Source organism: Anguilla anguilla, chromosome 10, assembly GCF_013347855.1.
Source record: "Anguilla anguilla isolate fAngAng1 chromosome 10, fAngAng1.pri, whole genome shotgun sequence".
Classification (NCBI taxonomy): domain Eukaryota; kingdom Metazoa; phylum Chordata; class Actinopteri; order Anguilliformes; family Anguillidae; genus Anguilla; species Anguilla anguilla.
This window is the reverse complement of record NC_049210.1, coordinates 10,690,873-10,715,447: the sequence shown is the minus strand read 5'-3', so window position 1 is coordinate 10,715,447 and position 24,575 is coordinate 10,690,873. Positions and strand designations below refer to the sequence as shown.

At 43.1% G+C, this 24,575-nt stretch overlaps 3 protein-coding genes across 6 annotated transcripts; all 3 read right to left on the bottom strand.

The window, feature by feature from the left end:
- On the bottom strand, positions 1-7,983 carry LOC118206200. Its single transcript, XM_035378542.1, has 11 exons — positions 7,325-7,983; positions 7,175-7,236; positions 6,815-6,950; positions 6,572-6,654; positions 5,852-5,999; positions 5,447-5,567; positions 5,237-5,337; positions 4,731-4,825; positions 3,404-3,515; positions 2,194-2,350; positions 1-1,056 (listed from the first exon to the last, which is right to left on the bottom strand). Exons 1-11 carry the CDS (start codon positions 7,374-7,376, stop codon positions 300-302), a joined length of 1,824 nt encoding a protein of 607 aa, XP_035234433.1. The 5' UTR covers positions 7,377-7,983; the 3' UTR covers positions 1-299.
- Positions 7,984-8,130: 147 nt separating this feature from the next.
- LOC118206201 (V-type proton ATPase subunit B, brain isoform) lies at positions 8,131-16,770 on the bottom strand. Its single transcript, XM_035378544.1, has 14 exons — positions 16,571-16,770; positions 15,188-15,243; positions 14,216-14,314; positions 13,759-13,852; positions 13,581-13,658; positions 13,206-13,345; positions 12,683-12,784; positions 12,369-12,466; positions 11,864-11,987; positions 11,604-11,754; positions 11,160-11,242; positions 10,937-11,041; positions 10,424-10,553; positions 8,131-9,987 (listed from the first exon to the last, which is right to left on the bottom strand). The coding sequence occupies exons 1-14, from the start codon at positions 16,707-16,709 to the stop codon at positions 9,851-9,853; spliced, it is 1,536 nt and encodes a 511-aa protein (XP_035234435.1). The 5' UTR covers positions 16,710-16,770; the 3' UTR covers positions 8,131-9,850.
- A 522-nt stretch (positions 16,771-17,292) lies between these two features.
- Positions 17,293-24,306, bottom strand: stambpb (STAM binding protein b). Of its 4 annotated transcripts, XM_035378547.1 has the most exons (11): positions 23,994-24,306; positions 23,046-23,114; positions 22,314-22,543; positions 22,019-22,094; positions 21,696-21,791; positions 20,648-21,026; positions 20,155-20,279; positions 19,815-19,952; positions 19,247-19,359; positions 18,837-18,936; positions 17,293-18,670 (listed from the first exon to the last, which is right to left on the bottom strand). In XM_035378547.1, the coding sequence occupies exons 3-11, from the start codon at positions 22,514-22,516 to the stop codon at positions 18,614-18,616; spliced, it is 1,287 nt and encodes a 428-aa protein (XP_035234438.1). In that variant the 5' UTR covers positions 22,517-22,543; positions 23,046-23,114; positions 23,994-24,306; the 3' UTR covers positions 17,293-18,613. The 4 variants fall into 4 exon arrangements, with proteins under 4 accessions (XP_035234438.1, XP_035234439.1, XP_035234437.1 ...); XM_035378548.1 differs by lacking the exon at positions 23,046-23,114 and having other exon boundaries at positions 23,979-24,306; XM_035378546.1 differs by lacking the exon at positions 23,046-23,114 and having other exon boundaries at positions 23,994-24,305.
- Between the last annotated feature and the right edge of the window lie 269 nt (positions 24,307-24,575).

Below are 24,575 nucleotides of genomic sequence, written 5' to 3'. Positions count from 1 at the left end.
CTTCAAACTTGGTTACATAATAAGGAAATCAAACAGAACAGAGGTGCACCGTGTGCTCAACCCACAGCTTGCAGCATAGAGACCAAGGGAAAAGGTGAAGTGCTCATCAGAAAACATTCAGCTGCTCTTCTGACATGTGCAGAGGTTTCAGATAAGGGTTGCCTGTTATTAGTAGCTCTGAGTATCAGTAGTGGAAGAACATATCTGAACAGAATATCGCTCTTCATTGACCACTGTAAGAATGGAAGGGGCTTGGAAACCGCACCAATCCACGCCCAGAGGAACTTCAAGATGGACGCTCAAAAACAGTGTGGGACCGAGCCTCTCTCTGGAGGAACGAAGGCGGGGCCTTTAAGACCGGGTTGGTTTTCTGGAAGCGGGCTGCCCAGCTCGGGCCCGTCCACGCTCTCCTCTAAAAACTCAGGATTGAGGACGCGGGCGACCTCGCTGGCGATGGCGGTGTGGGCCTGCTCTTCGCACGCTCCAGACGGGGCCATGGGAGGCTTCAGCATGTCGTGCAGCAGGGAGAACTGCCCGTGCGCGTCCTCGGAAACGCCTTCGCCCGAATCGGCGCTTCCGAAACTCTGGCCACCGCGGTCGGACTCCAGGGCTTCCGGAGACTCGCTCCTGGGGTCCTGGGGGTTCTGCAGGGCGATTTTCTCCCCGCCGTTGCTGTTGGTCATGAATGAGACGGATTTAAAGATGGACTTGAAGGGCAAGGCGTTCTTCAGGTCTACACCGCTCCACCTGTCCCAGTTTAGGTACCGGAGCACCGGACTTTGGTCCGGCAAGTTGGGAGAGCAGTCTGATTGTAGAGAGGCATTGACCGTAACTCCGTGGTCAGCTGGGAGGACCCGGTTCTCAGAGTTGGTCGTCAGATCATTTGAACCAGGTCCTTCCATGTGAGGCTGCCCACTGCTAGTGTCCGTAGCTGGTCCATCTGGGCATGGAGACGCATTGACCGAACGTACCAGGCCTTGGTCCAGTGGACTGGTGAGGGGGAGGGTGCTCACAGTACTGCCTGCATCTCCGTCACTCTGTCCTTCATCCACTTCACTGCAAAGACCAAGAAAAACCATCACCAATGTGCAGCAAGCAATACTGTACCTTCACCCATAGCCCTGGATAAAGTGGAATCATAAGCCATAAGCATGTTTGACTGGTAACAGTGACTGTTTAATAAAAAAGGAGTTCATTTTAAAATGGCCTGAATTTGATATTTGGGTACCATATACAGATTCAGAGTAGATCCATTACCAGTTTGAGAAGGCTCAAAAATGTAGGAAACCGACAACCCAATATTTGTAGAGTGCTGTAATCAGCTATTTAAAAAGGAAGCAATTTTTGCTTGCAGGTTGCAAAATTAAAATATTCCCAGAATATTGCATCGAGCATTGGGAATGCACTCATCTTGAAAAAAATGATCATGAATTTATGATTTACAGTAAGATAATGAACAGTCAAACACCAACCGAGTTCTCCATTCAGTATGGAGAAGCGACAAAACTCCAGCACAAACTAGTTTATTAAACCTTATAAGTTTTGGCACACTGACACTGCGGTTTATAGCCACAGTACTTCAAGTTTGAGTGCCAGCACTTGGCTTGGGACACACGGCCACTATGGACTGCAATGCCTGCAATTAAATCCTTTAAAATTACTGAAACGATTAAATAATGCCTCAAAGCAAAATAAAAAAGAAAATAAATAGTAACCCAACCGCAAAATAACAGTAGTTCTGTCATTTTCACCAGGGGAATGTCATAAGGCTTAGAAATACCATGTCAACACTACTGAAATTACCTGCAATGCCTTGGGGAGCCAAAGAGAAGAGCTCTAGGATTTCCACATGGATACAAAAGCAAATGCCACTAAATAATTATGAAGTCTACATATTTGTTCTAGATAAACCATTTACCCAGAGGTCTCCATTCAATGTCAATAGCAGCTGATGGAAAGGAAAAAATAGCTTAGGGCATGTTAACCGCCATACCCAAATGAGTCTGGGGAAAAAATAAAAGCGATCAATAGGCGGAGAGAAAAAAGGTAAGCCCTGATTTAAGTATTCTGTATCGTAATCCTTTCATCGATCAGATTTAAGTGCTTATTTCACAGGTCGCTGCTAAGCACTACGTGCCACAGCAGAGCCTGGTTTATACACCGCCGGGGGTTTAGACGAAGCCGGGTCCTTACCCGTCTGCATCTCCGGTGTCCTGTGTGAGATTCTCCCGCTGGGGGGGGCTCTGGAGACTGCCCTCCCCAGGGCTGCTCCTCGGGGCGGGATCGTCCCGCTGAGGACTCGGCCCGCGCGAGCCGGGGTCCTCCTCCATAGAGCCGTCGCATGAGCCGTCTGCCAATCGGATAGCGGGAAGGGGGTGGAGCTATGAGAGACAAAGCACTAGGCCCTCCCTCCCCTCCCTTCAATTACATTTTGCTGTTTTTTTTTTTGAGCAGGCCCTGCTTCACTCATTTTCCCATGTTCTTGCAAAGAGCAACATAAAAGGGGCACTATATGAACAGAACTGAGCGGAACAGCGCTGTTACCCCAGTGGCTGGATAAAGGAGAGGGAACCGCAGCTGGTTTGGAACATCACAGTTCCTTTGAAACTTTCAAAACACCTTTGTGAAAAGGAAGTGTCAAACACTCTTCAATTCACTCATTTTACAGAAACATGAGAGTTGCAGTACTTTAACAGGAAGGACTTCAGTACAAGGTGGTCACCCTGAGGCCTACACCAACACAGCTACCAGGCACTAGGAAGTTTGAATTTTACAGATGTTGCCAAGCATTGAAACCCTTACAACACACAGCTTCTCAATAAATCACAAATACCGTGCAGGAAAACAGAGAATAGGACAAATCAAACTCGTACAAGGCTTCTGTCAGCACGCATTCAGCCATAAGAGAGCACAGTGCTGACTGAGGAATTTGGGCAGCCCCTTGCTGATTATTAGCATTTTACACAAATGCTAATGACAAAGGAGGAGAGGGTTAGAACACAATGTTTTTACATTAAGCGCCAAGAAAAATGAGCCACAGCAGTGGAATAGTCAACACTAATATCTCATTACGGCATAAAAAGATGAACACAACGAGCACGAGCATCATTTATGCATTCCAAAACTGCAGAGAATTAATATTTTTACTAATTGCTAAACATTCCTCAGAGAGGACAATCTGAGAAATAGCTACACGTCAGCAAAAGCATGTGAATGGGAGTCGGAACCGACCTGCCAATCATGCGTCAAAAGAATCGACCGCTTCTATGTTTTCTTTATACGAATCGATAAACCATGTGTCCGTGCAGATGGGGATCAAGCCAATGGGACTGGCGGCGAGCAGCGGGCCCTGAACCTGAGCTGAACTGGCTGAAGAAGCCGAGCGCGCGACTCCAGGCTCTACCTGAGACGTGCTTGTCCGCGGACACCTTTCTCTTCCTCAGGATCTTCTGCAGCTCCGGCACCAGCTGACTCCCAGCAGGCTCTGCGCCGTCCTCGCCGGCTCGGAAGCTCTCCTAAAGACGAGCCGGACAGATCAAGCTTCGCAGAGCGCCCGACTCCAGAGCCCCAGAGCTAACTGGAACTCGGGTCCCCTTACACCCATATGAAAGCTGAGGGGGCAGGCGAGGCCGGCGTCTGTTTCCGAACCGCCAGCGAGAGGGTAAAGGGAAAGAGAGACCTCGGAACACCGCGGTGCAGGGGACAAAGCGGCGTCTTTCACATCGCTACATCAAGGCCAGTGTCGCCACAATTAAAGGCTTACGTCCTTCCTGTGAACGGCATGCTTGCTGCTTAACAAAGGTCTGATGTGGACCTGATCATTTTACAGCTCAAGATTAAAACGGGTAATTCAGCTACAAGCTCAATACCTGTGCCGACAGATTCTAGACGTGAAAAAACTTAATCGAATGCGTCAATTAGTCTTGGGGCTGGACGAGGATTAAAGAAATGAAGACATACATTTTCTGTGCATAGCTGTGGGCGACATGGAGTGAAAATGCCTTTGGGCGATATCAATGTCCATATTCACTTTCCTGCATTTTGCTTATGCAACAGAAAACGGTGTAACAAACAGTTAAAGGGAACAATATTTTGTGGTTTGCATCACACCAGCCACTGCAAGAAAATCTAAACAAAAACCAACAATTTAGCAATTCGATATAAAATTGGCCATCAATAGCGAAATCATTCTACTGCCAGAAAGCATCATTTAAAAAAAAAAACTTCCATTATGTGAAACGTTTAATCACCGTACTCAATATATATGGCAATTCTGGCTCCATCCTCTGTTTGTTTGTCAAATTAATTGTGTCAATGCCTTATATGTTCGTTTGGTGCAAGAAAAACAAGTCTACAATGCTAGTGTGGAATGCCCTCTAGAGGCACACTTGTAATGGGAATACACAGAATGCATTTCTGCACTCTAGTAGTAACCGAAGAAATAAATCAGTTTAGTACAGGGAGCAGGGTGGAACAAAATGCACTACACGTGTTAGTGCTTACTCTCCCAGAATTTGAGATGTACAACCTGAACTGAAAACAGCACGGTATGAAAGACATCTTTTAAACCAAAGAAACCTAGGCTATATACACACCACGTAATAGAAAAACAAACAGCCGACCCCACCGCAGAACCACACTGCCTAGCACAGAATATGATGGCCACCTTTACTTTAACAGGGCGTTAGTTGCACTGCAGGTAAATCTTGGGTTTGAGAGCCGAGCCTCACCTTGTGCACCTGAATGACGTGTCGAAGCGAGACACCGTTGCGGATCATCTCCAAAACGTCATTCATCCCAGGACACTGGTGATTATAGGAAGCCTCTGACAGAACAGGAAAACACCTTCAGATGCTAAGCGTGCTATATACTGACCCCTACCACATTATGCGCAGCTGCTACTATAACAAGAAGCAACTCCACAAGTTGTGGATTATTATTAGATCTCATTAACCATTACTAAGTCACCAATCATTCATACATCAAGAATGGAAACAATTCACTCCTACACAGCAGTTTTAACTGTTCCTGATCTTACGAGAAATAAATTATAATATAAATTATAACAGCAGCTTGTTGGTGGTTTCCAACTGGTATACAAACACTGCTATGCATTCAGAATGCCAATTCTAGTCCTGCATTTGCATGAAATAAAGAAAAGCTCAAGCCATGCCAGTATTTCATCTGAGGGCTTGATAAGATCTGGGCATTGTGCATGACAGCAACACGACCGTACCAGTGTCCTCTGGGCTGCCAGGAAGAGGGCCCACGTCCTGCAGCGGGCAGATGTTAGGATCCCTGGAGTTCCTTCTTTTCTGGATTATTGTCAATAAAGCTCTATGGATACAAAATGCGACCATGATAAATTGTAATGTAAGAGGAGACAATTTGGCAAAATGAACGGCAGAGACATAACTCTGGATGACAGCTGGCGAGGTGCCGTTACCGGAGAGGGTTGACGTGCGGCTGAGCTGGTGGGGGGAGTGGGGGCGGAGGAGGCGGGCAAAGGGGAGGCAGGTTTGGCAGCCGGTTCTCCGCTACCTGGAGGCGCTTCTGCAACACAGCAACTGGGGGGGGGGGGGGGGGGGGGACATTGCCAATCCTGCAATTAGCATAATACGCAGCAAACAAAATGAGCCACAAAGCTCCCCACCTCAACTGACGGCTCTTAAAATGTACCAAAAGCATATTTAATCACAAATGTGGGCTGAATGGCTGTTTCATTTCAACATCATAAAATCAGTTCTGCAGGAGCTGCTCGCGCAGGAAAATGCCTTTGAGTTTATGGTTCCGCTCATCTCCACATGACATTGGATGGTAGCACACGAGGGGTGGAAGAAATAACACCCACTTTCATGTCGAAGGTCTCGAACATTCTGATTGGCCTGGAGCACTTGAGCCTCGAGCTTTTGCTTTTCCGTCTGTGCAGTGTCCAGCTGCAGCTTGATTAGCTGGTAGTCCCTCTCGCCTTCTGACGATGGGACCACCGAGCTACCAACCTGAAAAATCATAAGGAATCAGTGGACACATCTGAACAAGGGTCATGTTTTAAATTGCCCACTATATAGTCACTGGTTATTAGAGCCTTCCATGAGCTAGTTGGAGGGGGGGGGGGGAAACAGGCCTGTGAGTAAATGTAATCAACCTTCCTTTTCCAAGAAAGACTTAAATGCAGTTATCTTAGGGGAAAACATTCGCATTTCAATATTCATGCAGTCAAACACACCAGAACACTCTCCAGTGCTGAACATGCAAATTCAGCACATTTCTGGACATGAATAAACAAATTCAATAAATTGTGTGCATGACTGCTTTACACTGAATGTTTATAGAGAACACCAACACCCCATTCTGGTACAGCCAGAGTGTGTGTGAATTTTTATGTCCAGCACTGTGCAACTCCACCATTAAATCAACAGCAGTAAAAAATAATAACAAAATAAAGACCACTGCAAAAAAAAGCTCTTTTTACATCTGCATACATTTATTCAACCTTAGTAAATGTATGCCTTTACAATTTTGCTTTTTGTCGTCGATCATACTGTGAGCCTGCACTCGATGGAACACTTACCTTGTCAACAAAGTCTTTCTCTTCAAACCCGTTCAAAGTTACTCCAGCTCTGATGTTTTGAGCATGTACGTGGTCTCCCCTGTCTAAAAAGTAAATGTATGCATGCAGACAGTGCATTTCTGAAAACTTCCGAGAACCAATACAAATAAAAACTAATCAGCACATCTCGCTGTGGGGTTTAATTTAGTGTCATTGGATTAAGGCGGGAATTTACTAAAAGAAAGTGAATGGTGTAATTTTCACCTTTGATGCCTGTGTTTTGTTTCTGTTCAACGGGTGTACTGCTCAGAAACTCTTTAGTCGTCCTTTCCGGCTGTTCGTTTTGCCCACCACTTTCACGAAAATCGTTGACATGGTCGATATCGATACCGCTTGTACTCTGGAGACAAAACAATTGAAGGTTGTTAGCTAGCTAACAAACAACACACAATGTTCAAAATACAGAACAGAACACAAGTACAAATTTGTCCCTTAATGCATGCGGTTAGTGCAAGATACTTTGGTGTCTCGAATTAATTCACTGAACAATCCAGTATTGACTGTGCATTAGCTAGCATAGCGTTGCTATCTAGCATAAAAACGGAATGTAACGATCTTGCTTACCGGCTGAAGTGACACGCCATGAATTTCTTTGCCTTTTTGTTTTGATTTTGACAGATGTTGGCCTATTAAGAGAAAAGTGTGAAACAATTTACTAAAGCATTTGGTGTCTAAAGTCGTTATTCATTTGAGAGCTAAACATATAAAACTAACCTCGTTCTTTCTTTTTTTGACAACAACTAAAACGCCAAATCTTCCCCGACATTTTTTAAAAATCACACAGGTAACGAAGAGTGCGTGCTCGCGCCGTTCTGGTCTTCTACGTAATGCCCGTAATCAGTGACCAATCAGCGACCAATTACAGGGTTTCCGGAGTTAAGTTTTTTTTTTTTCTGCCTCATTATTTATTTTATTTTCAAAATATTTCATGCTCTGTATGTCTGATTTGAACAATGGGTTGTTATAGTCCTCAAAATACATGTTAGAGGCAACCTTATTTGCAAGTATATTTTATATGCTACACTAATTAGAACAATATGCTATTCCTTGGCCCTACATCATACATCATATAAGCCTACCTTCTATTTAGAGTTAATGTCCTATGAAGGTACTGGTCTCACTATTTATAAAAATATGTATCTACCACAGACTTCTATCTTCTGTGGTATCTACAATCTAGTAGCCTAATATCTAGTGTCCACTACAGTATTTACGAGCACTTAGAGAGCACCGAGTTCTGCAACCAGTTTTAAAGTTTTCATCCATCATTCATCAAGTTTTCATTCCACTCGGTATAATTTTAAAGCAGGCTTCTCGTCACTATGTTAAAAATGAAGCTTCAGTTTTCCGTCCATATAATCTAGTCCGTCAACATTTATCCCCTACTTCGAACTGACGCCAAGGTGGCCTCAAAATATTTGTAAGCCAATTTCATTAAACCATGTGAAAAATGAAAATGTAGGTTTTGGCGCCCTCCAGTGTGTCTCACAATAAATGATCGCAACAAATTCCAAACTCTATTTCATTGTCAGAAGTCTTATTTATTCCACAAATAAATTCAGACTACCGATGGCAGGTTTACAGACGGTTTGACGAAGCAATATCATTTAAAGCAACAATGATAACCAATTCATATATCCCTGTTGTCACTACAAAATGTGGAATGAACAAATGGCACTCGGACACTTATTTTACAACAGGACTTCTAAGGAAGCATGCTTTAAAGAATCGATAAGACAGGAAATTAATGTAATACTAATGGCAACACTGAAAATTCAAAGTCTTCCCACACTCTTTAAGGGTGTACATTTTCAATCACCCTTATTTGTAAACAATGTTATGATTCTTCACATGAAAGGTGTATATCATGAAGTTTTTGAAAAAGCAGGTAAACAAGTCTGTTCTTGTGTGTCTGTTTATGAATGAAACATGCATTTCCTAATCTTTGAATCATCTGCATGGCTCATCCGTTTCAATGTGGCCACTAAATTAACCAATTTTCTTACTCCAAAATAGTGAAACTAGAAAAATGAACAATTCTGCAAAACATCCTTTTACATTGTCTCATAAAGGTGTTGACCTTTATTATGCACAAGCAAGTTTGATGATGTGCACATAGCATTCATCCCTCTCCATAACTATTGGTGATGATAATATTTAACTTCCTGAAAGCCAATAATATAAATAGAAAAGGCATCCACAATTAATGATTCCTGTAATCTGGCATCAGGAAACATCACTGCCTTCACTTGCTGTAGTAGAAATGAAAAAAGTGCTTAATTTCAAATTTTTTGCCATACTATTGTCATTATTTCACAAAAAATGTTACTGTATGCATTTGTATGAACATTCCTTGTTTCTGAAATGGCTTGTGTACTTCGGCCATTTTGAATTTAGTCTCGATCAAAATAGTACATTTTTTCCCCCACAAATATCTTGGCCTGACATCTGCTGTTAGTGGAGCGTTTTCTTACAGATGCAATACGCATCTCTATGTTAAGTTATGAACAGCCAACATATGGCTTACATTCTCATTCAATTAATTGGCAAAACATAACCTTCACTGATAAACAAATAGTCACTACTGGTATGATATCATTTAGCTTCATTCTTCTATAACAGAAAAACATAATTTGTGCTTTGTGCACTGGTGTTTACCCATTGCCACAATCCATAAATTATCAGAAAAATGTAAAAGTCAAATGTGGCTTTTGACATCTTTGGTCATATTCATTCACCACTTATTGTATTTCATTCACTGCCCACTTCACACAGGTCTTCCCAGTTAAGGATACTGAGCAGAGCATACCTTTTACCAAGGTATGGCAGCAACAATTGTTTGTGTGTTTATGTGGATTTTGCCAAATTCATGGGTGTTTTCTTCAATTTTAACCTTTTAAATTCCTTCTGTTGTCTTGTGTTCGTGTGGCTGCACAGCAAAATTACATTTCTCACAGGATATAGCTTTACTGACTGATAAACTGACCTTTGGGCACAACACATGCACAACACAAAAGGCTCTGGCCTGGCGTACATGTTCCAGTTGCCTTTGAAAGCACCTACTGTCTAACAATCAACGTCTAACAATTGCCTGCCTTTCTCACTAGATATATACACCATAGCACAGGTACTATGAACTCTGTTGATGCACAACCAAGTAGAAACACCAGTTACTTGCGCTATATTTTTTAAGTTGCTTAAATAACACAATGAAGGCGTGACAGACGAAAAGGGGAGGGGCTAGTGTTTGGAGTCTCGTGGGTAGAACTCGGCCAAGGTGCTCTGAGGGATTCTCTTCAGCATCTCCTTAGGGAAAATTCTCAAAAGCTGCCAGCCTATGTCCAGGGTCTCAAACACGGTGCGGTTCTCATAAGCACCTGTAGGTCACAGGAGAGAAGACGCACAGTAAGAAGGTACCAAACATTGAGCCACAGAACCACAGTTAATAATTTTCTCAATGAAGCATGACTGCACAATTATGCTTGTGTTTTAAGAACAATCACAGAAACATAAGCTGGGAATTTACTGAAAAGGTCAAGGAAAAAAAACTAATGAAATAACATTTTCTCTAAAAATACTGGGCTCTACTATATCTGAAGTGCAATACAATCTCCCCTTTGAGAAATTAAGTAACATGTATTGCTCTTACTTTTACATATCATATCAGACACTGACAAACAGGCAAATTAAGAAGGAAAAAAACACTTTAATTTCCTCCAAGTTCTAAGGTCGAAATGCACTGCTGTCGGAACGAAGGGCCTTAATCTAAAAGAAAACAATTCTCTTCACTCTCACTTCACAACTGTTACTTACCCTGAGCAATGAAGTTTTTCTCAAACTTCTGCAGGAACTCCAGGTACAGCAGGTCATCAGATGTCAGAGCTTCTTCTCCCACTACAGCTTTCATGGCCTGCACATCCTTCCCGATGGCATAGCAGGCATACTTCCCAAACAGAAAGGCAAGCTTTACAAGCAGATCAGCAACCAACTGCCCACAAAGTGACTACCCTACAAAATCATTCCGAACATGGAGACTAAAATATCCAGGGACACTTGAAAACGATCACTGTTGGCCCTTTCCAGAATTAACTCCCACAAGTGAAATTGACAGGCACAGACACAGACGTGAGAGGAAACCCTGTAGAACTTCTTTGGAACCTTTCATTTGGTAAAAGTCAAAGGCAAAACTCATGGTGAACATTCAGGCACAAAATGGCTGCCATCCATCACTCAGGTAGAAGTAGCTCAAGTCCACCCTAAAGCGCTGAGATGTTGAAAGGCTCCATCAAAATGCTATACACTGACATTATCATTATTAATACCCACCAGCTGGTTGGACACATCGGCATGGTCCTTCCGAGTCATCCCTTCTCCGATGGCAGACTTCATCAGCCGGGACAGAGAGGGCAGCACATTGATAGGGGGGTAGATCTGGATGGGAAACACACAGCGAAGGTAAGTTCTGACCACAACATGCAAACAACCACTCAGAAAGCATTACACAGAATGGTCAAGACAAATATAAAATGATACTTTAGTAATGCTGTACCTGTCGGTTATGCAGTTGTCTTTCCACATAGATCTGGCCCTCTGTGATGTAGCCAGTCAGATCTGGGATAGGGTGAGTGATATCTGGAGAGGAGGACAGGGAAACATAGCTTTCAGAGACAAAAACTAAACCAGAAGGCTTACCCACACATCAGAGGCCTGGCATATCACAGGTGTCAAATCCTATCTATGAAGAGCTGGTGAAGTTTGTCATTTTAGCCCAGCACTGAAACGCTTGATACAGCACTCTATGGTCTTCAATCAAGATGCTGATTAGATTAATGTTTTCATGCTGGGACAGGACAAAAGCATAGAGCACATCAGTGCCTCTGAGCTAAGACTGGGCATCCCAGATATAAATCCAAAGATAAATTAGGAGTAATGACTGGCCACAGGGGAACACTGCTGGAGTGAGTGAGAACAAAAACAAGCCAAAAGGCCTGACCGTCGTTGGGCATGGTGAGGATGGGGATCTGGGTAATGGAGCCATTGCGACCCTCCACGCGGCCGGCTCTCTCGTAGATGGTGGCCAGGTCTGTGTACATGTAGCCTGGGAAACCACGTCGGCCGGGCACCTCCTCCCTGGCCGCAGACACCTGAGGAGGGGCAGGCGGCAAGAGGGTCAGGGAACAAGTTTTCTCCCTTCCAGGCTCAGACACTGTGGAATAAACAAACTGCAGGGGGGTGAAGGCCGCGGGGCCTAACCTCTCGGAGAGCCTCGGCGTAGGAGCTCATGTCGGTGAGAATGACCAGCACGTGCTTCTCACACTGGTAGGCCAGGAACTCGGCAGTAGTGAGGGCCAGACGAGGGGTGATGATTCGCTCAATCCTGCAGGTGGAATGACATCATCATACAGCATCTCGCCTACCTGCCTTCTAGCACTCCTCTTACCTGCTTTTAAAAATTACCCATAACAATAGATAGCCCTTCTGACTTCAGAAACGCTGTTTCCTCTTTTGTAAGATGCCCCAGTTACATCACTCACAAGTACACCACTGCTAAGACACAGTACACTAAAAATGGTAACTACTTTTTTAAATTAGATTGTTGAATTAGATTCCTACACCACAAAATTATAGAAACATTGTTGTATGACAGTGTTTGAACAAGAAAAAAAAAACTCACAAATTTAGAGTAAAAATAATATGATTTTAAGATATGAAGGGCATCCCTAAGCAGGTTTAAACGAAACAGATGTTGATCACTTACGTGGGGTCATTGGCCAAGTTAAGGAAGAGACACACATTGTCCATAGATCCATTCTCCTCAAAGTCAGACTTGAAGAACCTAGCAGTTTCCATGTTAACCTAAGAAAGCAAGCGGAGACATGAGTCTACTTCTCCGTTTTCCCACTTACTACATCAAAACTTTATTTTGTAGTAGTTTTTAATCTTATTGGTTTCTGCAAACCAATGCTCTCTTAAAAAATCAATAGTTCAGACTCAACAAAAAATGGTTAGACTGTATGAAGTGTGCATGTCTCCCAAAGGGGTATATTCAGTTGTACTGGAAAGTCTACTCACCCCCATAGCGGCAAACACAATGGCAAAGTTGTCTGCACTGTAATCCATCACATCTTTGGATTTCTTCACCAGACCAGCCTGGCGGCAGATCTGTGCAGCAATCTGTAATACAGACAGAGAAACTCTGCAATGGCCAAGTAAGGGAATGCTACAGGAAAACAAAAGCTAATCGTCGAGTTATTGGTTTTCTAAAACCTTCAAATGCATTATATTTAACCACTGTGCTATTCATCAATATTCCTGCTTTGAATACTATTGAATATATCTGCTCAATTTAAAGAAGCTCACAAATGAGAGTTTCATAAAAGACTAAAAATCTATTTTTTGAAAATGAGGCAGACAAGCCACAATGTAAAAGAATCTGACCATTTGGGGTTTGGGTTCCAGAAAACCAAAATGGCTAACCACAGAGCAATATTACCTTATCCCATAACAGGCAAGGAACGCTGAACACTGAGAGACCCAACGTCCCTAATCTTATAGTATCCCTAAGAATAGAATGGGAAGGGGCTGGTCATGTTACCTCATTGTGTGGCAAACCAGCAGCAGAGAAGATGGGGATCTTTTGTCCTCTGGCGATGCTGTTCATGCCATCAATGGCGGATATGCCGGTCTGGATCATCTCCTCTGGGTATATTCGGCACTGTGGGTTAATAGGCTGCCCTGTGGGATATGAATGGAAAAACCCCCAACCCCAGCAGTGAGACATCTCATTTCCATTTGTGTATGAACTTAAAATACTCAACTTAAAATATGCTGCAGTCAACATTACCACACAGTCAAACATGCATCAGCTCACTAGTGCAGACTGTGCCTTTAAGGAATGCTCTAAATTGCGAAATCCCAAAGATGTTTACTGTGTACTGGGTGTTGTGGTTAGCTATGCCTAGTTCCATACCCATGATGTCCAGATAGTCTTCGGCCAAGACCATGGGCCCCCTGTCGATGGGTTTTCCTGATCCGTTGAAAACACGACCTAAAAGGCACAGTTTGTGTTAAGAGAACAAAAGTACTGCCAGACCAGCTCACACATGTTGAAACAGGACATAATCTTACCACAGCTCAGGTGTACATACCCAGCATGTCTTCTGATACAGGTGTGCGCAAGATATCACCGGTAAATTCACAGCTTGTCTTTTGGGCATCAATACCAGAGGTTCCTTCAAAGACCTTCAAAGGTAGATCACAGAACAGATTATACTGGTACCATTCTCTTTATGGTAATAGGAAATAGGTAATATAATACTGCAGTTCAGGGTGAACTACCAAGCCAGCACTACCACAGCTTATTTGAGAGTAAAGAACTGGTTAGGTAACTGCCCGGACCAGAAAAGCTGCTGGTTCAACTCACTGCTTGAGTGACCTTGAGCAGGACCCTGAACCTAATTGCTTCAGGAAAATATTCATGCTTTTTTATGCTTAAGATGTTTAAAAACAACATGGTAAGTCACCCTGTATTTGGGCATTCACAAAGCCAAAAAATAATATGATGTGGCAGTGCAAAAGGTAGCACAAGCCACATACTCATCTCACCTGCACCACTGCCTTGGACCCGCTGACCTCCAGTACCTGTCCACTTCTTTTTGTGCCATCAGGAAGGGTCAGGTGGACAATCTCTGCATACCTGGGGAACTGGAGCAGACAGACAGTGGCTTTAAACTCACTGATGAAAAAGTTATGCCTATTGGCCTTAATCTCATTGGTGGGAAACGAGTATTGTCCTGTTGTTAACCCATACTGACAACATACAGGGCCCTTCTCCTTTTTTATGCATGTGAGTTATCCTCAAGAGTGATGAAAGAGTGGCTTGGGTCCCTTGTGTTTAATTTGTGAAAAAACTTGAGAAACTTGTGGCCTGACTAATGTTCTTGCAAGTTTTCCTGTGCCAGAATAAATGAGAAATCAGCCCATTTTTAACATTAACTGTCATTTGAATTACAAAATGTGTGAGAAACGGGAACAGGTCATTTAGCTGCAAAGGTGCATGTAGTCAGCCTGTTTCTTCCCTTGACTGCAGTGCGCAAACATTGCTTGCAGTGACTGTTAAGCAGCTGAACAGTCATGTTGTGCTGAGGCATACACATGAGCCACGTGACTAGGGAAAATTGTGTGTGTGACTGCAGCTCTTTTTAGTCATGGAGCATTCTGGTATTATTCACTGGTGAACACCATCATAACAATCTGAATGGGCAAAAATAACTGAGCAAAAAATGTAGTCAATATTGCAAAAACCTAGGCTGGCCTCTGTCACTTTGTATAATTAAAAAAAAAAAAATTTAATAAAACTACATTGGAGACAAGAGTGATTGTAAGTGCAATGTGCCTTGTTCTTCACTTTGAGAAATGAAATAGCCTAGCACAATATTATGGAGGTCTGGAGGTCTCTGTAATTAGCATAAAAGTTCATATGAAATGTATCAATCTTGCTGGAAGATAGTACTAAGATGTAAAAACAATGCTCAGTGCAAAAACCAGAGCGATGAATGTTGAACAAACTTCACTGACCTTCACATGATCCAAAATAACCAGAGGACCATTGACACCAGACACTGTTTTATAAGCTGTAAGACAAGGAAAAGCAGTCAGTTGGGCTTTAGATAACATGGAATAGAAAAATGCATATCAGTGCTTAATTGCAGGAAACACACAACAGTAACAAAATAATGATTTCTATGAATTTTAAGTCGAGTCATGACTATGTGAGAATGATTTCAACTCCTACACTCTGCATTGCGCCAATACTTACTGCCATCCCACTGATTCCTCAGAAATTTCCACTATGCTTAGAAAACTGGATGACTAGATTTACCCAATGAATACACTCATTTACAAACAATGAAAATTACAAGAGTGCCCTCAAACTAAGAGTGTGTGACCAAGGTAGATCTGATGGTCGAAAACAGGAGAAAGGTCTGGGCTATATGATCCATCTGCAAGTGGTGTGAACACTTAATGCAGTCTTCTTTTTTCCACGTCTCCTACAGAACTATACTTAGTAACATGCTGTTAAGTCTGATATTGCTTTTGAGAAAGAGTTGCCTCTCCATCTGCTGACATCAGATCAAACCAGAATGAAGGGGGAACTGCGGTCTTCTGCATGCAATGGACTCAAACAGCATGATTTATGCAGCCAGTCACCTCCTCTACCAGGCATAGAGAAGACTGTTTGTCTCAAAATACCATCTGCGCCTTCTAATTAGTCATGTCCACCGTGAAACGATAGTATTAGCAAAACCTGTGCATCACGTCGCACCTTGCTGACAAACGCTGTGTGTGTTGGGGGGGGGGGGTTCTCATGTTTTAACTGCAGTCTAAAATAGTGATTGCATGATCATTCTAATAACCATATTTAATACAGTGCCTGATCAGATAGCTGAAGGATACTTCCCAAACATGCATGAACATGCACGTATGTGAACGCTGCCACAGCTTACGGCAAGCGAAGAAGTGCACAAAACAAATGGCCCCTGACAACAGGCGGTTGAGTTTCAGTGCAGGTATATAGTACGTTGACGTTATGTACTGCAGACTGTCAACACAGTGGGAACTATAGGGGCACAAGTCACCATCAAACAAGCCAATCGCCAAACCTACTGTTTAATTTACAATTTGCATATATTACGGCGGAGATGCCTGATTCTAGTAATACCAGCTGGAGCTAGCAATAATCTTAGCAAGCATGCCGTCACCTAAACTGCGGCTAGGTGTATAGTGAGCCAGGTCTACTTAAAGTAGCAACCAGCACACCACTCATTAAAAAGTCAAATGATTTCGTTCTCTCTAATGTAGGTGGATAGAAGTGAGACATCAACGTCACATCTAGCTAGCAGTTAAAGCTAGCTAGCCAACTACTTTACTGCAAACCAACAAACAACATGCCCAACTCACTGAGTCGCGGCTGTGATATGTAGTCTCGGCTGACGGCTTGTACGTGTTCACGAGTCATGGCAGCTTTAGTCCCACTGACAGCTGAAGAAAGCTCGGTCATGGCTCCGTCGACTATTCCTCTGATCGCCTTCATTGCCATCTTTACTACACTTAACGGAGTTCCTGCTTGAGGACCACGAGCAATGCGCACGCGCGGCTTCAGCGACGCGGGTGTTGCCCACTTACGTACAACACGCGTCCAAAACGAAGATAAGTGCTGAACAATGAACAGTTCATTGGTGCTGATGATTGAACTTCTCTGAAGTAGGAAGTCATATATTTGCCTCGTTACATCAGTGTTCACGGCCCATCGGTCCCGACCACAGAACTGTTCTCTGGTCCAAACATGGTATGTACATGTTTACGTCAAGTATGTAGTTGTTCTCCTTAATTATATTTTGCATGATATGAAAATATTATACACTCTCAATCCAAAGAAGCAGTCAGTAGTAGCCACAATATCCGTTAAGAATTCTGATGATTGCATTGGCACAGAATAAAATATGTTTGATTCCATGAATCTATCCTGTGCCTCACTCACAGGGTCTCTGTATGTCCATGGCTTCACTTCAACGATGTTACTGTCCACGGCGTGCATCTGCTTACTATATGTTCTTAATCAATATAAAAACAGCATAAAATAACTGCAGAAAGTAAAACATTTCAAAGGACCACACAAAAAATAAAGATAGATATGTTGTATTTGGATGGTTACCATAGGTCCCAACTTCTCAGTTAAACATTACTATATACAGTATACTCCTTCACTTCAGCACACCTGCATTAACACCTGTATCTACCTGCCCAGAAGTGTAAGAGTTGGATATAATTTTACTTTTAATACATTTTTAGCCAGAGGGGAGAAAGGACAATTTGCTGAAATGTAAGGTATCATTATTACCAAGGGTCTTCTACAGTGGGCATGTTGTTTTACTACAAAATGAAAAAGTCAGGAGTACGCCCATTTGACAACCTCAACATCACAGTCACTACTAAACAATATAATATACAGACATATGCTCACACATCTACCATGTATAGTAAGTATAATACATGTCTGCATAGGCCACAAATTAAAGTTGAATGCTTTCTTGAGTGCTTGGTTTTCAGTGCTTATAGTATGCAAATGAAACAGAGTAACCAAAGATGCAGGTAGTGCTGAGGTTTCATAGTCACCCTACTGAGACTACATCTACTCAAAAAAATTAATTACTATGAATGATGCCTAATGCAAAGTAAATTAATCAGTTAAGGTCATGGGGATTTAAAACAAATCAATGTCTTTTGTGAGTAGTAATTAAAACAAGACACTCCATAATGTTTTTTCATAACAGTCTTACATTTATGTTGTTCAAGCGGAACATTAAACTGCAGAAAATATTTTGCAGAATGTTAGTGTCTCAAACGAACAAAAACTTCAAGAAAGCTTTTAAATACATTGATTCACCCTTTTTCCTTGAAGATAATGCTTAGAAATAAAAAAACCCATTTGACAAACAAGCGGTATTGAGAAGAACCCCCTGAAGCAGAGATTCACAAGATCATGTGAATCGGATCTTGTGGGACTTGAGCAGACACCCTGATACATAACGGCTCTTATACAGGTCCAGGTGTTCGTGGGCACAAGCTAGTAGTTCATCTAGCTTTCTGACCATATGGCGGAGGGGGAGGGGGTGCTTAGAGTGCATTAAGACAACCAGAGAAGGCATAAGAGTTTCAAGACGGTCCCTGGAATCAGGCTCTCGTATCTCTATACCTCTGGGCCCATTTCTTCTGCATGAGCCGTAGGGTGCGATTTATTTATTATTTATTATTTCTTTTTTCTGTTTTTGAGAACGTTTTTTCGAAGGCTGAGCCCTCGGCCTGACAAGCTGCCGAACCCGTCCGAGAAAAGAAGACACGGCTGTTATATGGCAAATAAAATCACTTGGTTTTGCAGTGGGGCCAGTCCCCACGTTGCGGTGGACTGGACGTAAAAAGGCACAGGGAGGGTGTGGCTATGGATCACCGCAGGTCCAGTACAGTCACACTGCTGTCCGTGATGTTCATGTGTCCTCCAGCCTGGGGACAAACAGAGGGTTGGGTCAGGGACATCTGGGACATAAGATGCAGGGCTGAATTCAGAAAGGGTAAGATTGTTGTGTAAAATGCTGGGAGTTTGAAAGTTAATTCAGTACATTGACACCATAAAACTACAAGACAGCAGTTGACATGTTATTCTACTCACAGAGAACAGTGGGGGTTCTTTGGGGTGGGGGTGGAAGCCTTTCTGCTTGCAGGACGAGATCTCATCCATTCCATAGTCTGTGAGCCGGAAGTATCCAGTCCTAGAACACACACAAATGGAAACAAAAAGCTTACAAACGAGGTTGTGACATAATGTAACGCATACACACACGCACGCACACATGCTCACACCAACAAAGCAATGGTAATGACACAATGACGGATCAAGTAACAGATCTTTTTTATCTTTAGAGGTCATGAATACCCTAAACATAAAATTGAAACTGAAATAGCATACTTCAAATTTCAGACAGAATAAGGTTTCATGCGGTTGCTTTCACAATGTAATAATCACAGTCAAACATCAAAAAAATGACCCTTTAAGTTGCAAGAACCCCTGATGGGACTCACTCGTTGAACTTTGGGGAGCAAACGATTGCAATGGATTCCGGCAGCATCATCTGGTAGGAACAGTGAGTGTGCAGGTCCACACTGGACAGGAAGGCAGTCTGTGTGGGGTGTGTCTACACACAAAAAAGGAAGTGTGTGGTCATCTTCACTGTCCTATTACATGGACAGACCTCACACTGTGTCATCTCCCATTCAAAGAGCCAGAAAGCACAAGGTGGGCACTGTATTTCAGAGTTTAATTTGTATTTCAGATTAGTATATAAGTGTACACTATATTTAATAAATTATAGGGTATCTTTAAAGTGTGAGTACGGTTTTGTATTGCATGTTCCAATACCACAAACTAAGGTAACAGATGTTTAATATTTTCACAGGGTGGAAATGCTTGAAGAAGCTTTGAGTGAAATATCTGCTATGGTAGATAGTAGATATGGTAGATCGTATGGTAGATATTCCACTAAAACATGACCTAAATCAGGGATATAACTCCAGTCCATCTAAAAACTTCTAGGACCAGAGCTGCACAGCCCTGCCCGAATGCAAAGTAGAGAGCTGCACGGGGGCTCACATGGATCCAGCCCAGAGTGATGAGATTGTACTGATCCTGGATCAGGAAGAGCTCCTCTTCGTTCTCCGTGTCGCAGAAATCAGGCCCTCCACACTGTTTGGGCACGATCACGTGGGTCACCGTGAAGGCATTCTGAGTCTGAAACACGCACACACACACGCACGCACACACCCACCCACACACGCACACGCGCACGCACACACACACACACACACACACACAAAACTTAATGTTCAGTTCAGTCAGGCCTTTAAATGCACACATGCGCACACATTCTCTGAAGCCCAAAATACTTATTACTTGCAGGAAAGGGTGTGACTAAGAGACTTTAAATGCGTACCAGTTTACCGCAGAGGATGCCGCAAGTCTCCACTGCCCGTATCGTGTTGGCATCCGCCAGCTTAAGGAACTTCTGACAGAGCTCAGCGGGTACCGCCAACTGCCGCAGTCCATCCACCATAACATCTGGAAGCAAGTGAACACACACACACACACACACACACCGGTATGAGGCCCAGGTTTCAGTCAGTGGGACTGTTCTATAAACACCTGTGTTCTCTGTAATTTGCAACACAGCATCACCATTCAACACATCCCTTCACCTCAGTCAACCCAGCAATGTAAATGTCCAAATAAAAGAATACAGTTACTGTACACATAGCCCACAGTTGTTAAAAACATGATTGCTATAATTAGGTTTTCCAAAACTGGACTTAAGCATGTCAGTTTCATCGTTAGTGTGATTGTGGTCAATTTAATTTTTTTTAAATTGTGGACATTTGTAATGTGAGTCTCATTTGCACTAATGACAAACCCAAAATCAGCGTGCTTACTGTTTCCAGTGCTACCCAGTGACCCAGGCTTGAGAGAGCGGTCGAATATGGGGGGCGCTGCAGGGAGAGCCGAGGGGCTGGTTTTGGTGGGAGTGTTTTCTGGGCTCTGTGGGGGGGTGGGCGTGGCCACGATGGACTGCGGGGGTCCCTGGACACCCGGGAGGAGGGGGCCATCGATCGGGGGGGCGCTGGGGCCCTTGAACTCCTGGACGATCCGCTGGCGCTCCTTCTCCAACTCCTGCTGCCGGATCATCTCCTCGAAGGCGGTGAACTGCTCCTGCTCCTTCTGCCGCTTCTGCATCTCAGCCACCCGCTGCCTTTCAGCGTCCAGCTCCCTCTGCCGCGACAGCTCTCGAGCCATGGCCGCCTCCTCCGCTTTCTATTACACACACGCGTGCACAAAGACACACACACACACACACAGGTACAGAGACACGCACACACAGACACACACAGATACAGACACACACACACAGACACACACACAGACACACAGGTACAGAGGTACAGAGACAGACACACACACACACAGGTACAGAGACACGCACACACAGACACACACAGATACACACACACACACAGGTACAGAGACAGAACCACACACACACAAACATACACACAGGTGCAGACACATACATACACGTGCATACGCACAGACACACACACACACACATACACACAGGGACAGACACACACATACACGTGCATACGCACAGACACATGCACAGACACACACACACACACAGACACAGACACACATACACACACACGTGTTCAGGTTACAACAGGTTTGGCTCAGGACTTGCTGCCACTTTCTGCACGACTCTGCATTAACTCACATGTGCACTGATTTTTAGACTTGGCTGAAGGGGTTTGCTCTTAAATAATGTAATGTCTTCTATTGCAATGTAATCCACTATTACCCATCAATGTGCCCAGTACGTAAACTGTAGACCTGTCCACGAGAACAATATTGATAACTGCAGCAAAAAAAACAAGACTACTTCAATTGAGCTGAATATCTCCGCTCCGTGCCACGAGTACATACCCTTTTAATAAGATACTCTGCATACTCCTTCTCATACTGCTTCAAAAGGCCTTTCTTCAGCTCCTCAGCCTGGGGAAAGGCTACTTCTTTCAGCTTCTGTGAAGCGATAGAGTAAAACAAATAGAGCACATGTTGACCAAGAAATGTTTGCATATTTAGCGCACATACACTTTTTACTGTTCACTCGTTGATAAGAGACTAAGCACATTTCATTATGCAACATCTATTCCCATATATTAATCGCTTTCTTGATGTACAAACGAAACACTGTGCATTTTGAGAGTGAAAATGTGCAGTGATGTAGGCACACTTGTTCCGCCCACCTTCATCGTGTCCTTCTTCTCTGGAATGTTGGCGGTTTTGTAGTCCCGATGCTTAGGAAGTTTCTCAAAGAAAAGCCTGGAAACAGAAGTCAAATCATTTTACACCGCATGATGGAAGTCACATTTTTTCTAGGGTCTCTTGTGGAAAAAAAATATATATATATTATCACCATGGCACTACCTGATAATACTAATTATAAATAAACTAATACAAAAAACATAACCGTAAAAAGACCCAAGTTGTTGGCGTACCTTGGTCATTTCTGCTAGAAAGCGGACGCAGGCAGTTACTTACGTGATGTACTTGTTGTAAAGCACAAAGGCGTGCTCTGCGTTCCCCTCCTCAGTGTACACGTTCGCCATGCGGATCATTTCCATGCCCGAGCGGAAGTAACGGCGAGGGGGCACGTCCTCATTGATGTCTACCGAGCTGCCCTTCTTGGTGAGGGCACGCACCCGCTCCACCGGCAGCAAACTCACGTCGTTGTGGTCTGCCATGGTGGAAACCGATCCCTCGGCGACACCCTTTCGATATGGAACAAACAGAACTATAGTTTGAGCTGCATTAATAAACACCAAAGCAAGAACAGCAAAACAAGCGACCCACCAATGACCAACTAATATTATTAGCACTTGAACTTTCTACAGTTTGGGGAGAATTGAGGAGATCATGGAAGATGCGGAAGGAACATTTGTCACTATTGGACAGCTGCACAAGAGCCAATTAGTTTGGCAGTGGCTTTGTGACACTGGTGAGACTTGCTGATTAAAACACAACATGCAAATCAGAAATATTTTAGTTCTTATGCTCATATCATAACAATGGTATTTATGCATGTGTTAAAACTACCATGAGCCATATTTCTTGAATGTTTCTCACGTTTAAAAAAAAAAGGACATTTCTACATAGCAATCCAACTTTTCCAGTACGGATTGACTGAGAGGCAGATATCAGATTGAGTGTACGAAGGACCGTGTATAACCAAGACAGACACACATTTCTACCGCAGGTGTTGAGTTGGCCTACCTGAACTAGCCTATATGTTGCCACCTTGCCCACGTACTACTATTTATTCCTACTCATCCTCGAACACTTCTAAAGTAACAATATTAAAATGGTGCAATAGAATAGAGTGAAGGGTAGCAATTATCATACATTAACATTTTCACACAAATTCATAATGTAATCTAGTCTAATGGTGGGGTCTTACTCAACTTGTTTTACACATAAATGAATCTGGTTGGTCGATGAAGTCAGCAATAGAAGGAAAGGAGATTTAACGATATAACTAAACGGAATGAGTCTCGACCCACACACCAGAAACGTGTTCATTTAAACAAATTAAAGGAAATTTCAGAAGGATCAGTATCTCGTTGAAGAAAAGCACGATACTGCTATTCGGTCTTATTTTGGAAAAGCATGCATTTTCTGAGATAAAGCCGCGTTAGCAGCATCTCTTGCCCATGAAACAAATTTCACATGTATATAATGTCCGTTGAATCCGTGTAAACTAGCGAAAGTTTACAGCCATCTAAAGTTAACAAACCAACTACAAGCCTGTACAGTAACTGTAGATCTAGCGCCAAATGATTACTAGCTGACGTTACATTGCCTAACCAATGATTATCTTGACTAAATTAAGTCGATAATGTAAAAATGAACAACGGACTTCCTTAAATTATGACAAGTCCATTGCAGGATTTCCATTAGCTAAGCGTGCGAATATTATCTACACTACACAGCTACCTATCTATATACATTTGCTAACGTTAGCCAAGCGTCATCAAACAGCAGGCTAGCTACCACTAGTCCAATCCCCACTATGCACCCCCACCACCGCAGATCCTTGAGATAGCTAGTTAACATTACACGACTGTCTTGGAAAAGCCCGAATTAGAGCTAGCTAAATTTATTAGCCAGTTTAAAACTGAATGGCTATTTTTCTAGTTAGCTAGTTACCTTGAATGGGCTTACCTGCGAACTGTCAGTATCAGTTGTAATTTAACTCGCAAGCTAGCCGAGCTAGCAAACTAGCTATGTTTCCCTATTGCTATGGTGTCAAGTAGCTAGCGAGCTAGCTAATTTGAGATAATAAAGTTAGCTAGTTGGCTAACTAATTTAGCCGAACACTGTAATGCATTCCATGTGAATTTTCATTCAGCGTCCAGCTAGCTAACAAGAGAAAGAAAACGGAAAATCAGTTCGCAAGGTAACGACCTAAAAATGTAGTCTATTTACTGCTAAACAGCAATTCCTGTTCCTGTTTCGCAGCCTATCGAAAGCTTCTAGAAATCAGATGAGTGTGACGCAAAACTTATCTAGACGCAACTACCACTAGAGGGCGCGCCTTGCCTTTAAGGTGCATTTAGTCCAAGAAGTCAAAACTTGCATTTTCATTAGCTGGGTGTGGGTCGTGAATTTTATTTTTAGGTGTCAGGTGTGGCACTGTACTTCCCTTGCAATACTTCGTGTGACTCTGAATAGAAGGACATGTAATTTCAGGCTTTATTACTAGAATCACAGAATATGGATTCCAGGCACTACAAGGAATTGTTT

Excerpts from the sequence above, each read along its gene's own strand:
- LOC118206200 (XM_035378542.1), bottom strand. The coding sequence starts at position 7,376 with ATGTCGGGGAAGATTTGGCGTTTTAGTTGTTGTCAAAAAAAGAAAGAA. Across the intron at positions 6,655-6,814 it reads ACAAAACACAGGCATCAAAG|ACAGGGGAGACCACGTACAT; the intron begins GTGAAAATTACA and ends TTTACTTTTTAG. Across the intron at positions 3,516-4,730 it reads ACGTCATTCAGGTGCACAAG|GAGAGCTTCCGAGCCGGCGA; the intron begins GTGAGGCTCGGC and ends GCTCGTCTTTAG.
- LOC118206201 (XM_035378544.1), bottom strand. The coding sequence starts at position 16,709 with ATGGCAATGAAGGCGATCAGAGGAATAGTCGACGGAGCCATGACCGAG. Across the intron at positions 15,244-16,570 it reads CATATCACAGCCGCGACTCA|CTTATAAAACAGTGTCTGGT; the intron begins GTGAGTTGGGCA and ends CTTGTCTTACAG. Across the intron at positions 11,243-11,603 it reads CCTCACCATGCCCAACGACG|ATATCACTCACCCTATCCCA; the intron begins GTCAGGCCTTTT and ends CCTCCTCTCCAG.
- stambpb (XM_035378545.1), bottom strand. The coding sequence starts at position 23,351 with ATGAACACGTTTCTGGTGTGTGGGTCGAGACTCATTCCGTTTAGTTAT. Across the intron at positions 21,792-22,018 it reads AGAAGAAGGACACGATGAAG|AAGCTGAAAGAAGTAGCCTT; the intron begins GTGGGCGGAACA and ends ATCGCTTCACAG. Across the intron at positions 21,027-21,695 it reads CAGAGTATCTTATTAAAAGG|AAAGCGGAGGAGGCGGCCAT; the intron begins GTATGTACTCGT and ends TGTGTGTAATAG.